This window comes from Mastigoproctus giganteus, chromosome 13 (assembly GCF_048544385.1).
Source record: "Mastigoproctus giganteus isolate SK-2022 chromosome 13, ASM4854438v1, whole genome shotgun sequence".
NCBI lineage: Eukaryota > Metazoa > Arthropoda > Arachnida > Uropygi > Thelyphonidae > Mastigoproctus > Mastigoproctus giganteus.
In genome coordinates this window covers 86,947,563-86,964,338 of record NC_143587.1, presented here as the reverse complement: position 1 = coordinate 86,964,338, position 16,776 = coordinate 86,947,563, and the positions used below count along the sequence as shown (strand labels likewise).

The 16,776-nt window shown below is 38.0% G+C and overlaps 1 protein-coding gene across 4 annotated transcripts in view; it reads right to left on the bottom strand.

The window, feature by feature from the left end:
• Window positions 1-16,776, bottom strand: part of Upf2 (UPF2 regulator of nonsense mediated mRNA decay) — a 695,457-nt gene that overhangs the window by 59,203 nt on the left and 619,478 nt on the right. For 3 of the 4 annotated variants that reach the window (XR_016547840.1, XM_090387842.1, XM_090387844.1), the window contains exon 39: window positions 7,950-8,031. Coding sequence is in view for 3 of the 4 variants with exons in the window: in XM_090387842.1 (XP_090243968.1) it covers window positions 7,950-8,031 (82 nt within the window). In the remaining variant the exon portion in view is untranslated. The remainder of the gene's footprint in view (window positions 1-7,949; window positions 8,032-16,776) is intronic. The other variant, XM_090387843.1, reaches the window with a different exon arrangement.

The window sequence follows — 16,776 nt, the reverse complement described above, 5'->3', positions numbered from 1 at the left end:
CATAAAATCTAACAAATTCGTCTGACGACACAGCGCCTTCTTTTTTTCACGCAGAATTTCTTCGTAGCAAGCTAATAATTTTTTTTATTCCTTGCTTTGTAGCTATAACGCGTTCTTCATTGGAGTCTATGTTTTCTAAAATTTTTAAGCCCTTTACAATTGAGCCCTTTTCAATTTTCAACCTGTCAAGTTTGCAATTGTCATGTGCTTTTCGCCGTTGCTTCATTTAGGCCTGTAGCACGTGCAATATCACACGGTCTTTCATTTCGCTCAAAGCGTTTCACAATTTCATATTTTTTCTCTATCGACAGAGGCGGACTGGCCATAAGCCTTACCGGGGCCAGTGTAACCCCGGTGGGCCAGTGTGATTTTGGCCATAAACCATAGTATGAGGCCACTATAAATTTTCCCGGGTAAGAATTTTTGACCCAGTCCGCCTCTGTTTATCGATAATTGCTTTTCTTTTTCTCTCTGAATCTGCAGTGTCTTCACCAGTACGCTTCCTTTTCACACCTTTTAATTAAGTATTTTACTAATTTTTAGGGAATAAAGCGCAATCACAAAACGAGGAGGCATGCTTGATACGCATAAACAAAGCTGCGCGCATGTAGCAACTGAATAAACAACACCATAAAGGCAGAGATACACTATTAACACCCCACATTTCTAGGGGTTACTACCATAAAACAATAAAAATCCAGTTGCGTTTCTGCTAGTGAAATCTGTTATAAACTGGTAGTAAACTCGATCTAATTGCATTTGCGATTATACCGATAGCTGGAATTGTGTTGGTTTTTACGTTATTATGGTGAAATGTGTTTTTCCCTTCACTGATATAAAAAACATAAAATCAGCAAAGTTGAATTTTGTTCATCTTTCGCTCTCATTCTCCGCCGTCGCACCGTATATCGATAACATATGAAAAACGACCTTGAAGATAGTGGGCGGCAGCGTTGCCAAACGAAAAAATTAAGAATCGCGTAACTCCGAGTTCGCGTAAGTCGGGGTAGCGTAAGTCGGGGTATTACTGTATCTTTGAAAACTGTTTGTGCAGCAACAGATAAGCCTACAAACTTGTGGTGGGTAACAACTGCCATCTTTTTAAAAGAGCCACCAGAATATACTGAAGCATTCCTGATTATTCAGAATACGTAACAATGGAAGGGAGACACAAAAAAATTAAGGACTCCCGGATGCAGAAACAAAGTGACGAACTGACCACAATAGATCAACCAGACAAGATGGAGGAGGCCCATTCCGGGGCCACCTTAAGCATGAGGAAAAACCGAAAGGAAGTGGATCCTAAATTCGAAAGGGAGACCCGTTCGCAGGCCGAAACAAGCGAACAACCTGAAACAACAGAATCACAAAGAGATGCAAACAATGAAAGACAGCAGGAGCCACACCTGCACCATGCACTGCTGGAGGGCTCAGTCTATGAACAATCCCTCAGACTGAAAATGGCCCAAGAGAATATTTTTAAAGAAAACCCAAATAGGATATCTACGGGTCTGAGGTCCCAAATAGTGACATATTTTACAAAACGGAAACAATCCTCTATGACACATACCTAGAAAGCCAAAAAGCTACTACAAGGCTACAATGCGGGGCCAAACAAATGCCACAGTGCCCCGACACACTCAGAAGCGCTGAGGACCTCATTAACGAATGAAGCTCAATCGACCGCAGAGGGGCACCAGAGGAAGCGAGCCCTATTACCCACACCAAACCTAGTGATCCTTAAACCTAAGGAGGCAGGTAAAATCTCCACAAGCAAGGAGCTTAAAACAAAGATAATCAACAACATGCGGGAAGACATCAGGCACACGAAATTAAAGGAATGCAAAAAATGAGAGACATAGGGCTGGTGATAGAAACAGAAACCAGACAAGAAGCACAGAGCATAAAAGAAAACCCTAAAATAGACTCCCTTGGTCTTACGGCCCAGCCACCCAAAAGGAAAGGACTATCAATATTAATCTTTGATGTAAACCCGGAAGTTACGGCCGCACAGCTCGTGGAAGAACTATACTACAAAAACATACAAAAGGAAATACCAGATAAGGAACCACATGATGTAATAACTCCAAAATTCCACATAAAGGCAAGAGGTGGAATCAATAATAGTTGGAGCGTTGAACTCAGCCCAGAGGCATGGCAAGTCTTAAAAGATAGGAGAAGAGTATACGTAGAATGGGGCAGCTATCGCTTTCGTGAATGAGTGGCAGTTCCCAATGCTTTAGTGCTGCAAGTTCGGCCACTCCTCCAACGTATGCTCCCAAATGGTCCCAACGTGCGGACATTGCACCGAGAAGGGACACGGATTTAAGGATTGTCCGCACAAAGACAAAGAAGCTGCCTGGGCAAACTGCAAGTCCATGAAGCTGGATCATGCCCACTCAATCAGGGACCCCAATTGCAACTACCAAAATAGAATCAACTTTGGGTACAAGAACTAAAGAATATAATAAAACAATGATCAAAATAATACAAATAAATGCACAGCGAGCCAAAGCAGTGGCAGACCAAATCAGGGTCAAGGCTGATGAGGAAAATATAGACGTAATTATTCTGCAAGAGCCATATGTCCACGCAGGGCGGGTAGCGAGGTACCCACTCCAATATAAGATAATCCATACCGAAGAGGACATCCCAATCAGAAATGCAAACATAACTGCAACCAAAATAACCCAACTCTCTACGGCCTGGGCTGCTTGTGCTCAGATTATCACAGCACTGGGCTCCCTTTATGTTGTGGCCCTCTACAGCAGGCCGAGACAGGAAATGGAGACCGCAATTAGCTACTTACATCACCTCCAGAACACCCTACCAAACGAAAAAATAATTATAGGAGTGGATGTCAACTGTCGCTCCCTGCTCTGGCATAGTGCCACTGCTGACCGAAGGGGAACTGCAAACGGGCAACAGCTTGAGGATTTCATACTGGGTTCGCAGTTCACAGTATTGAACCAGCTGCCCCAGTTACCAACATACTGCAACACCCTCTGGGAGGCCACTATAGATATCACCCTGGCAACTAGAAACCTGGCAAACCACATGGCCGACTAGAGGGTGGAGGAAGCGTGGACCACCGAGCCATCACCTGCAAAATAACTAGAACACTGACAAGGGAAAAAATAGTAAAGCAAATATGCCACAGATACGCTGTCGCCAAGGCAGACTGGCCGAAATACAAGGAGCTTTTAACTACAGAGATTCATAACAAACCGCCGTCCCTGGATCCACAAAACAACCCACATGACCTACAGAAGGCAACCACGGAACTGATAATTGACATAAGCAATCAAACCATCAGGAAAAAACACCCCCAAATGGGAGCGGTCCCTTGGTGGACTCGGGAGATTGCAGCCCTCCAGCGGAGAATGATGAAAGAAAGAAAAGACTTTCAAAGAGCCCGAAGAACATGGCCAGCAAATGAAGTCGAAGCATTAAGACAGAGATATAAACAAGCCAGAAACCAATATACCGAAGCCATCAAGAAGAGCAAAAGACAAGCTTGGGAGCTCGTCTCCACGACCGGAAACACTGACCCCCAGGGAGTAGTCTATAAGGTAACTACCAATAAGCTTCCCAGGGGGGAGGTGACTGCTACTACCAGGACCAAGCATGGAAATCTTACTACCACTTGGGAGTAGTCGATAAATAACATCCTAGATGCAATATTCCTAAAACTAGAAATGCCAATCTTACCAGCATAGCAACACATATGTGAAAACAACAACTACTACAACAATCAAGAGATAGAACCCCCCCTTTACCTGGATGAACTTGGGGAAGCTGCACGTCAAATCAGAAACAAGAAATGCCCAGGTCTTGATCCCATTGAGCCCGAAATATTGAAGAAAACAGTGGAATTCCAGCCACAATTACTCCTCACATTATACAATAGATGCTTAGAAACTGGCCTATTCCCAACTACATGGAAAATAGCTAACCTAAAATTAATACTAAAAATGCCTACAAAGAATCCAGAAAACCCCAAGGCCTATCGACCGATCGCACTGCTCCCAGTGGCCAGCAAGCTGTTTGAAAGATTGCTCCATAAAAGAATAACAAATCACTATGAAACAGCAGGCCTCCAATCCACAAACCAGTATGGCTTCAGACTGGGGACCTCAACTGTGGATCCACTGGGGAACCTGCTCAAGGTAGTGCAGGACTGCAGACAAAAGTACTTGCTGCTCATCTCCGTTGATTTTGCTGGGGCGTTTGACTGACTTTGGTGGCCAAGCGTCCTGGCGAGGCTGAGGAAGGCCTGAGTGCCGATAAACTTGTATAAAGTCATCGAAAGTTATCTAACTCAAAGAAGAGTGGAGATAAAAGTGCAGTACCAGAACCTTACAAGAAAGGTGCACAGAGGATGTCAGCAGTGGTCGGTTCTGGGGCCACTCCTGTGGAACATGGTCCTCGATGAGTTCCTAGAAATGGACCTGGGACCCGTGAGAGCGCATGCATTCACAGATGACTTTACCTTGACAGTGGAGGCAGACTCCAGGGCCCAACTAGAGGCATTGGAAAACCGGGCACTACAGCGGCTACAACAATGGGCTTCCAAAAACCAATTAAGAATTTCACCAGAAAAAACCTCATCAATCCTCCTCAAAGGGAAACTACAATTGCGGTGGCCCCCGCAAATAAAAAATGAAAATGTCACCGTAAAATTTGCGAGCGAACTAAAGTACTTAGGCGTAATCCTGGATAATAACTTGTCTTTCCAGCAGCACCTGAAATACATCCGGAGAAAAATCAGGGGCTACTCTGGGATGGTAGCCAGGATCACAAAGAAAGACTGGGGTCTAAAAAAGAGAACCCTGTCAATATACTACAAAACAACTTTCCTACCAGCAATCACCTATGCAGCAGCAGCAGTGTGGTTTCCCAAAGCGGCACTGGTTGTGAACAGAAGAACACTTGAAACGATCCAAAGGACCATATTACTCACACCAAAGCGAGCTTGCACTGCAGGTGCTCCCCTTGTGCATATGTCTGCTCTGATATTCCCTGTCACTAAAAAATTCTATCCAAGTAAAAATTAAACAAGAAAAACCTGGTTCCAGGCCATATAACCAACACAACGTATGATGCAGTCAATCAATTCTTTGTTTGACACTGAAAGAATGATGTCTACAACCTGAGCAAAACATCCAAATTAAGAGATGAGAACAAAAAGAGACTGCTATTATAATTTGTGCAAGGACAAGTCCAAAACCCTATCTCAACTCATTAAGAAGAAAATTAAAGTCACCAAACACAGAAAGACTAACAGCCAATAAAAATATTGTTCTTATACATTCCAGAACACAGATGATGCTGTTCTGCTTACATCATTATCCTTCAGGATGAAGGATAATGATGAATAAGGTTCCAGAATGAAGTACAAATCAGGATATCTTTGTTTATAAAATTTATCTTTTGTAAAACAAAACATAGTTAAAAACTTGCTCTTTCATATACCCAAAAACAAAATTTTCTATTCTGTCAAACTCCCAACTTGATAATTAGATTAATCATAAGTCTGGCAATATGATTAATCATATTGCTAGACTTAATAATTTTACCACCCTGCTGAATTTTCCTTTGGAAACACCTACCACCATTTACAATTTAAATTCAATTCATATCAAAGGAGCAAATTAAAAAAAAAAGTAATTAACTCTCTCACTCCATTAAATGGACAGGTGGAGTGGATGGAATTCTATTTTTCATCCTTAAAATTGCAATTGCATATTTCCTAGACTTCTTTAATCTTTGGCAGCCACTTTTTTCACCCCGATTGACAAATGTACAAACTCTTTCCCTCTCCCACAATGTAAACACCCCAAAATCCTTAAAGATATCTACTCCATTTCAATTCCTAAAAGCACTTAATGACGTTGTTGTTTATTTGGTTTTTAGGAGCATTAGCAACTAAGGCCACATCGCTCCGGGATATGCGGCGGTCACACCCTGACCTTTCCGTATCCTCTGTATTTGGTGGTGATGGGCTCGAACCCCGGTCTAATCAGGAAGTGTGTGCTACGCACTTCTGCTCCTTCCCACCTGGCTACGGAGGCGCCTCTGCACTTAATGACAAATGTCAAGTACACATTATGTACATTGATGTTAGCTCTGCTTTTAATATGGTTTACCTACCTTCTCTGCTCACCTTTCTAGACAATTTGTTTTCAATTTCCTTGCTTTAATCGACCCTCCAACTTTAATAGTTAATTAAGTTTTAAGAGGAATTTGACCAAATCATCTGACATTCCTCAAGCTGGTGCTCTCTCTCTCTCTCTCTCTCTGCATTTCTCTTCTCCAATTCTTCAGCCTTTTTTTTGAAAACTCACCCCAATGTAATCTCCTATGCTGATGATGTAAAAAGCTTTTCTAACTTGAACTGTATTGATTCTTCTCTTCTTTCAAAAAATTTATTCTCCAAAACCATTAAAGAATTTGAGGATTATCTCACTCTGTTTAATCTCTCAACGAACTCTTCTAAATCCAAACATTTGCGAATACCTTTAAAAAGAGGCCTTTTGACATTTCCATCTCCTTGGATAGTATCCTCATTACTGAAGTTGTATTTTTAATTTACATGTTCTCGGGCTTCAGGAGAAAGTACAAATCAACAGATAATTAAATATACAGTACACAAAAAGTAACTTGTCACATGGTATGATAACAAATTCCATGGTATCAAATACTGTACACTTTCTTGGGGCTTCTCAGTTGATCTGGCTATGGGGAAGAAAGCTGATCTTTTTTTATTTTCAGAAAGGTTACCGTTGGAGCACATTTAGCAGCAGCCACAACTGGAAAAAAAAAAACCCCACAAAGGAAATCACTGGTATGTCGAAAGAAACCACATCAAAAGTATACAATGAGTGGAAGATGAAAGGCGAATGCAGCTCTAAAAGTAAGGAATGTGGCAGAAACTCAGTACTCTAAGAATAGGACTGCAGGAATTTAAAGCTAATTGTGCATCAGAACAGAAGATCTGCTATGCAACAAATGACTGCAAAATTCAATATAGGCAAAGAAAGCAGGATTTGATAGTAGTAGTGTATTTAGTACTGTTAGCAGAAAGCCACTTCTTTCTGTAAAAAATCGGAAGATTTGAATGGAGTAGCGTTACCAACAACAAGACTAGATTGTTAAATGGTGGGAAAAGATAATGTCGTTTGATGAGTCTTGATTTACATTTTTTTTGCCCCAATGGTAGGGTTAAAGTGTGGCATGAGCGTCATAAAGCCATTAGACTGTCTCATGCCCAACACTCAATCGGCAGGAGAAACTATCACAGCACAGGTATGTATGTTCTCTGTTGGCAGGGGCTGGGTCTGCCCATACTGTTAGAAGGTTGTGTTAGCTCCAATTAATATCTTTCTGTTGTACTGGACCAACTTCACCCTTCAAGTGCTTCATTTTAATTTGAATTCTTTCAAGATAACAACGCAACTATCGTGCAAAACTTTTATCTGCTTGGTTTGAGGAACATTCCCAAGGTTTCCAACATTTACCCTAACCACTTAATTCTCCAGATCTGAATACAACTGAGAATGTCTGGGATACGTTAAAATGGACAATTTAGCTTTGCAGTTCTCTACCCAACCACAATACAGCTACAATAGTTTACAGGGAGGTAAAACAAAAGTATATATTTCCAATCAGAAATTTTAAAATACTGATGGTCTCTATTACACCTGTGAAATATTAAGTATTCTCAAGTTTTGATTTGCATATTTAAGTCATGAAGAATGGTTGAACAAACCAAATAATTTATATCATGCAGCAATATAGAAAATCTTTATTCTTTTAAGATGTTAATTTAACAACAAAAGTTAGATGTTTTATTAAATATTCATACTATTACTATAAAATATGAAGAACAGATTAGTGTCTATTATTGCTATTTCATTATTCTTCTGTAATCATGGTCCAATAGTTACTACCTTGATAGTCTTCTTCCTCTTGCCTTTCATTTATATTGAGTGTTAGCTGTTTTACGTGTTGTTTTTCTGCACGCTCTGCCTATTATAAAAGTAAAATATAAAAATTTAACCATACAAAAAATATCAGAAAGATTTCTGAAGTTGAAATAACACATCAAGGGAATTTTCTAAGCAATAATAAGATTTAATTATAAACGAATCAATATTTATCACTAATTCTGTTCAATATGCATAACAAAAGGTTTCTACAGAAGGAATGAACAGAAGTTGGTTGAAATTCCACATATTTATAGAAGTCACCTTTAACATGAAAAATGAACAAATAAAAAAATTACTGAAAACATGAAAAACTACATAAACATATATGTTATTCCTTAGTGATTGATTATGGGAATTATGAAGTGATAAATCCTAAAGAACATCAAATATTTCAAGTAACGGGAGGGATTACATTTCTGGTGAGCTGGAAAATGCAGAAATGAAATTTTTATACAGCAGAACTAGGAGAAATTAGTAATAGATTTATAGGCACATAAACCCCAAGTTGTCAGTAATCCAAAGAAGATATCACAGAAGCTTATTGTTTTGGGAGGTAACAGATGTGATTAGTTGATTGATGCACCAAAGGAGGAATGTAATAAAGCACGATGCAATGGAGGGAGAAATCTGTTTTTCTTGTTAATTTCTTAATAGTGTTCTTTATAAGATAATAAGGTAGTTGAGCTTTAAATAATTTTTCCTTTCACATTTGGACTTCAGTCCATAAGGAGTGATCTCAACAATTTCAGCATAATTTTTAAAGCTCTTCTAATTTCTAAGCTGTTAATTGCTGTTCTATATTCCCTGTGTTTTCTTCACCTTTCTTTTACTTTTGATAGTATGATTAGGATAGTTCTTTGGGTTATGCCATTAGCAGTCCTTAGACCTCTTCTTCCTATGATTCAGAGATCATAGGAAGAAGAGGTCTTATGTTCCATCAACTCCTTTATGGAAACTATGGCCAGAATGTGTCAATGTTGGGAAATCCATTATCCTTGAAAATCATTGATACATTCTGGCCATAGTTTTCTATAGCTTTCAGCCATTCACTTTCAGAAAGCAAAAAAAATTCATAATTTATATATATACATATAAAAAGGAGAGAGGAAAGAACAATATGAGATTTTTTTTTTTATCTACACTTTGGATTTGAAATTAAATTTCACTGACAACATTTTACATTAAGATATGGATACAAGGCAGTTAACCAGTACAGAATACTTTCAAATATTACTGCACCGTAGATTTTGCTGTCTGATTTCTGTTTGGATTGTCTGTCAGACACCATCAACTGATTATGACTGCTTCAAGGAAGATATTGTTGAAGAAGACCTTGTTTACTTCAGAAAAGTTGAAACAAAGTTTTGTTCATAACCATGGAACTCCTGTCTAGAATTTGTTATAATTCTAGACAGGAGAGCCATTGAAGATTGTGCTACTTCAGCATTTATAAGAACATAATTTTTCAGTGTATATCATGTAGTGACACAGAGCAATAAAGTACTTCACTGAGCAAAAATAAACAGAATCTTGACCTCTTGTTTTGACTTTCAAGAGTAAGCCAGGTTAAGATAAAAATGATAATTAGATTCATGATGGCTGAGAATAAAGTGAGCAACAGACAAGAAAATTATTATAGAAAAAATTCTTTGCATATTTCTAATCCAATGACCAGTTTAAAAAAAAATGATTTAAGCTTTAAGCTTGTGATTTCAAAATGATTACTTTTCTCATAACTGCAATTAAAAATCACAATTACTTGTTTATTTACATGTGGCATATATTAATTATGGTATTTTATGAAAAATAAGTTAATAATAAAAACTTTTTTACCTCGCCTCATTAAATAATTTAATAACATGTAATACAATCAATAATTTAACCCATCAAATCTCCATGAATATTATTATTAGCTATATGGTGCAAGGAAGCCCGAGGCTTAAGCTGCACCAGCCAAAAAAAAAAAAAAAAAAAATTCTGAATTACCCTGTGAGAGATAGAGAAAACAAGAGTCAGAAGTAGAAAGGATTCACCAAGAAAGAGAAGAATGATGATATCCACCTTAGGACCCTGGGTGTGCCAAACCCGTACTCACCAGATGTGAGCCTCTAGGGTTACATGCAATAACATGATCCATAAAAACTAGGGATTATAAAAATTGTAAATAAGTAAAACTCCTATTGGAGAATTTATTAATCTGATTACACAGATATCTGTACTTGCCAACTTTTTTACACGAGAAAACGTTTAATTCAGAAGTTATCTTTCTGGCAGGAATAGCATTCTGGAGTATTTCTTACAAATTAATAAATGCATGTCATATGATGCAACAATAAAAAAAAAGAAGCATGTCATTATGAAACACAATAAGCTGTATTTTGAAGTTATTTGCTTTGTTTACATGCTCAAATTTTTAAAATTTTTGATAAGTTCTTTAATTCATTATCATTTTATTCAATTATATAGTATTAGCTAATGGAAATTTTTCATATTCTGGAACCTTTTCTCATTAAAACAAGTTAGGTAATGTACACAGTGTGTAGCATTTCAGGTGCATTAGCATATATGCATAATGTACCTATTCTCTTCACCACGTTTGTCTGCAGTAAGAACTTTTAGCATATACAGCACCAGCCAAAAAAAAAAAAAAAAACTCCTTTCCAATCACCGCTGATGGCAGTTACATCTTTAAGTAAATCCCACATTAGTACACTGTAATCACTGCTACCTAGTGGTTCCTTTATTGTAAATTCTTAATGCATGAATAATCAGATCAAGAGTGTTACTCTTTCTTGTTGCCTCTCTCTAACGTGCTGCTGTAGAAAACAATCATCCAATAAATCCACAAAAGCCTTGCTAGTGTGCACGTGACCAACCCACAAGTTCCAGTCTATATCTGGGAAATTAAAATCCCCCATTATAAGACACTGATTTACTGGCCCCACTCTATTTCTCTGTATAATTGTTCATTGTACTCATCAGAGTCATTAGGCCTATAACAAACTCCTACCCTCATTCTTGCTTTCCCAGTGCTTATGTCACCCCAAACTGAATCAAATTTGCACTGTCCATCTATGTCAACTGGATGCACTTCATGAGATTTTGTGTTTTTTAACTAACAGCATAACGCCTCCTCCCTTCCTATACTGTCTATCCTTTCTGTACACATTGTACCCCCAAATTCCAATTCTGCATCCGTTATATCCGAGTGGCACCAAGTCTCTGATATCCCAACAATATCCGCCTTGAATGTCTTAACCAGCACTTCAAATTCATCAATTTGTTTACTATACTCCTAGCAGTGGTGTACATGCAAGTATACATGCACCTTTTCTTACTCTTAGTTACTCTAACACAGCCCATATACTTGTTTCATGACTCCCAGAAGTTTCTGAAATCCCCGGCAACTTGCTTTCTGAGTTGCTGCTCATTCCAATAGAAGCAGTGCAAGAATTATTTCCACCTTTGCCTGCGGCTACTGTTAACCTATTAGTCTGTTAATCCCCCCCCCAAGCTAGCAGTTTTCAGACTCACCTAATATTGCCTCAGTAGAATCAGCAAATATTCTTGCACCCTTTCTATTTAAGTGTATCCCATTGCTGTAGAAGCAATCTCTCTTGTTAACAAGCACAGGCCACGCTGAGAAAAATTCGCCCCATGAGCCCTGCACCATCTCTCCAGGGCCGAATTGATTGACAAGGCTCTCATCACATACTCCTTCCCATTGTCTGGGCAGGGAGTATGTGATGCTTTCAAATTTAACCCTAACTCGTTACTTTTTTTTCAGCATTGACTTGTACTTGCTTAGTAAACCTGCATATCCTCTACAGTTAATGTCATTAGTGCCAACGTGTAAAAAGATATCACCTTTTTGCGCCCTTAAAAGATGGTATCTGCTTTAAAATGTCATCAACTTTTGCCGCTGCCAGACACACCCAGGTCCTATTCCACCTATCCTTTTTGCACAATATATTTCCGGTTTCCTTGACAATTGAGTCACCAACAATAATTGGCTCCCGTGGGACCAGCACATTCTGCCCTGAAGGTTGCTGCCGTGCTGCCTGGTGCATAAGAGTGTGCTCTGGCATTGATTTGGGCAGCTGAGAACTCGATGGGACACCAATTTTAATTTCTTCGAGGGCATCAACGTGACTCTTCAAGCTCTCATAGACACTCATCAGAATGCTGAGTTGGTGCCTAATTTCTTCACATTCTCTGCACCTAGCACACAAAGACATCCTCCATGGCTAGATCATGTCCTGTTCGAGAGAGAGAGAGAGAGAGAGAGAGAGAGAGAGATAGATCTGCAAACATGTCGCATTCTGCACATTTTTTTTAAGACTGTGATGTGTTGGAGAATTGTCCCCTATGGTTCTCTCGCGAACCACAGCACTTTTACTACTTTGTGCAAGTTGCTTTGCTGCTCTAGTCTGGGGCATGATTTCTGTTTAAATACAATTTAGTTAACAATAAAAATTAAAAGGATTTATAAATTTAATTGATTAATTGCCAATACTATACTAAGCTAATAGATTCCTACTACATTCCTACCTATTACGTTATCTAGTTTTATGTAATGCTATTCCATATCGATACTACACAATTGCAGCAAGTTTCAAACAATACAAGTTTTACTGATACTAAGTACTAACCCAGAAAATTTCTAAGTTTAAAATAAACTAAGTATTGTAACTAGGAATATAAAGCTATTTCTAGAAAATTAATTAACATACCAATTTAGTCAATAAAATTGTAAAAATTTAAGAAAAACTTCTCTATTTGCTGGAGCCATAAAAACTTTGCCCGCAACGAGCTAATCTCATTTCCACTCTTGACTCCCAGTGGATGAATTTTCATGAAATTTTATATTTGGTCCTTTGAAAAATATTTGTCAAGCCATTCCAAATTTAATTAAAATGGACAAACAGAAATGTAGCAATTATTATTTTTTTCATACAATTTGTATTAACCGCTTCACGGATTATCCCGAGATATCTCGTTTTTTAGTTTTAAAAGTTATTTGGAACTACACGAAATATCTCGGGGATACAATAATACCCGAAGCAAACAATAATACCTCCAAATTTAGGACTGAAACTATTTTCTCTGGCATTTATCTGGCTAATTTTGCATTAGGCAGGTAAATCCTGAGTTTTCTCAGGATTTTCTTATGCCTGGCAGCAAACAACTGGCTTTTGTTTTACATATATTGTACGGCAATGTCAGAACAGTAGCGTGCATTCCTGTGCCGCCAATAAGCAAAATATAAGTTGCCATCCTAAATGCAGAATACTGAATCCGCGAAAATAATTCACAAAAACAATATCGAAAAATATTTTGGCGCCCTCTTGAACTGCCCATAAGCGACGCTTACCTCGCCAGTCCACTTGTGGCAGCCGTGTGCCATAATGTAGTTAGTTCGCGATTACTTCTTGTGCATTCCACTTGATTTTTTAAATCTATTTATATAATGAGTAACAAAGACTTTTTCTGTGTTCAAGCGCTAATTTATTAAAAAAATCTGTATAATTTGCACACTTTTTGGCATACATGAGATAACTTGGGATAGCCCAAATCGGTTAATTACTCCCATGTATTTTCTACGAAAAAAGTAATAAAAAACACAAAAAACTAAACGAGTATTCGCATGATGCATATTTTGTTAAGAAAGAAATTTGTAAATTAAATATAATTTTTAATGAAGTACTGTTAGCTTAGACAATCTGTACACACTTCATGTGTATTATTATGCAAGATTTGCGAATGTGGTGTCACTTGTGAAGAAATATATATATAGATTAAAAAAAAAAAAGACTTAAACCTAAGTGTTTTGTTCTGATTATTAATATAATAACTTAAAATTATTGAAAGTTACATGCATTTAATATATATTTCAGTTATAAGTACGATTTTGCATTCACCCAAAATATCAATCAAAAACATCTCTTTGCTTTTCATCACTTTTAGGTGCATTAGCATAGATGCACAAGTCAGTTAATGTATGCAATGGTTACATTAACCTAATGATTTCAGGTACATTCTATTTTTTTCTTAAATTAATTGATTTTTTTAGTGATTAATAGAAGTGAAAAGTAAATATATTTATTTCCTTATCAATTAAGGTGCTTCGCTAGTATGGTGCTTTTCAATTATATTCATGTTTATTATTTTCGGTGCTTGCTTATTTATTCATGTTTATTGGTTTTCGGCAGTGAAGTGCACATCAGCCGACTCCGAGCTGAATCGAGCAAGTTGACCAGTGCCATTTTGTTAACTGCGCTCAGTCTGTTTGAAGCATTTTTGTGTTGTATTCTGGCAATTTACCATTCTAGATACCATTAAGAACACTCGTGATTCATGGGAAGAGGTCAAAATATTAATGTTAAAAGGAGTTTGGAAGAATTTGATTCCCACCCACATGGTGACTTTGAAGGGTTTGAGACTTCAGTGGAGGAAGTAACTGCAAATGTGGTGGAAATTGCAAGAGACGGGAACTGGAGCCTGAAGATATGGCTCAATTGCTGGCATCTCATGATTAGCCTTTAATGGATGAGGACTTGCTTTTGGTAGATGAGTAAAGAAGGTTACTTCTTGAGATTCTACTCCTGACGAAGATCCAGTGAGCATTGCTGAAATGACAACGAAGGATTTAGAACACTACGTTGGCTTACTTGATACAGTAGTGGCAGGCTTTGAGAGGATTGATGCCAATTTTGAAAGTTCTACAGTGGGTAAAATACTATAAAATGGTATAGCATGCTACAGAGAAATCTTTCGCAAAAGGAAGCATTAGTCAATGAGGCAAACTTATCTATTGTCTTATTTTAAGAAAGTGCCACAGTCACCCAACCTTCAATAGCAAGTAGCCCTACCATTCTACAGCCATCAACAGCAAGTAGTCCTACCATTCAACAGCCATCAACATGTTTAATGTTGATGGCATTCGTTTAATGCTCAAATGACGAAGTTTCACTATCTCCTTCAGCCTTAATTCCATAATTACTTCTTCTAAAATGTTCATTTGTCAGTCACCATAAGCAAAGGATGAAAACATTTTAAGGTTAGCAATACAGTACTGTAGCATTTTTTATTTATTTATTTTTACTTTTGCATCAATTTTTTAGGCCTAGGTCTATTGCGAGAAACAAACGAATATCAAATTTTGCTTTAAATGGGAAAAATCTGTAACAGATTTTCCCCATTTAAAGCAAAATTTGATATTCGTTTGGTTGTAACTAACAAAACTGTTACTAGTTTTGTTAGTTACAACCTGTCAGTACTGGACCGTAGCCAGGTGGGCAGGAGCAGCAGTGCATAGCACATGCTTCTTGATTAGACCGGGGTTCGAGCCCGTGAACACCAAATAAGGAGGATGCGGAAAGGTCAGGGAATGACCACTGCATATCCCCAGAGCAATATGGCCTTAGTTGCTAATGCTCCCAAAAACCAAATAACAAACAAACAAACAACAGTACTGGACAATATGGGGACGAGGTTATCCCCGTGTTGGAAAAAATTATGCAGCTCCAGCAACTGCTAAGTTTTTGCTGTTTTCTTGACTTAACTGTCATATTAAGTTATTTTCCAGAAGTAGCTTTCTAGTCCTAGTCACGCTACTCAGTTTATTTTGAATTTAGATAGATATTTTATAGGTTACTATTTAGAATCTTGTACTGGTAAAAACTCACCGCCATTGTTGTAGTATATTATATTGAAACGGAATAGGGCAACATATATCTCAAACTTGACAGTGTAAGGTGTAGCATAAAACTAAATAGATAATACGTAGCATTGTATTAGGAAACTGTTAGCTTAGTATAATATTGTCAATTTTCAATTAAATTTATTAATCTCATTAATTTTTATTATTCATTAAATTGTATTTAAATGGAAATCATGTTCCAGACTAGAGCAGCAAAGCAGTGAGCACAAATCAGCAGAGGTGATGTGGCTTGGAGGAGAACTGAAGGCGGCGATTCTCTATCACATTGCAGTAAAAAAAAAAATGTGCAAAATGTGAAATGTTTGCAGACTTTTCTGGAACAGGCCATGATCTAGCCAAAAAGGATGTCTGTGTGTGCTAGGTGCAGAGAGTCTGAAGAAATTAGGTGGCAACTCAGCATTTTGATGGGCACCTATGAGAGTTTGAGGTGTAGGGAACTCTCAGGTGCCCAACGGAAAACTAGAGCTCCACTCTTGTGCATCAGGCAACACAGCGGCAATCTTCAGGGAAGAATGTGCTGGTCCTACAGGAGCTAGTTATTGTTGGTGACTCAATTTTAGAGAAATGCAAAATATATTGTGATAGGTGGAATAGGACCAGAGTGTCTGCCTGGGGCAAAAGTTGATGACGTTGTAGCACAGATATCATCTTTTAAGGGCACAAAAGGTGATATTGTTGTACACATTAGCACAAATGACATTAAGTGTAGGAGATCTTAATTAGCAAGTACCGGTCAATGTTGAAAAAAAGTAGAAAGTTACATTTGAATTTGAAAGTGTCTACAATTCTGCCCACACACACGCGATAGGATGGGATGGGATATATGACAAGAGCTTTTGTCAATCAATTGAGTCCTGGAGAGATTGTACAAAGCTCATGGGGTAGAATTTTTTTCAGCATGGTCTGTGCTTGCTAATAGGAGAGACTGCTTCTACAGGATACACTTAAATAGAAAGGGTGCAAGAATATTTGCTGATGCTATCGAGACAGTGTTAGTTCGGTAGGAAAACTGTTAGTTTGGGGGGAATACACAGACTAATAGAGATTAACAGTAGCCACAGG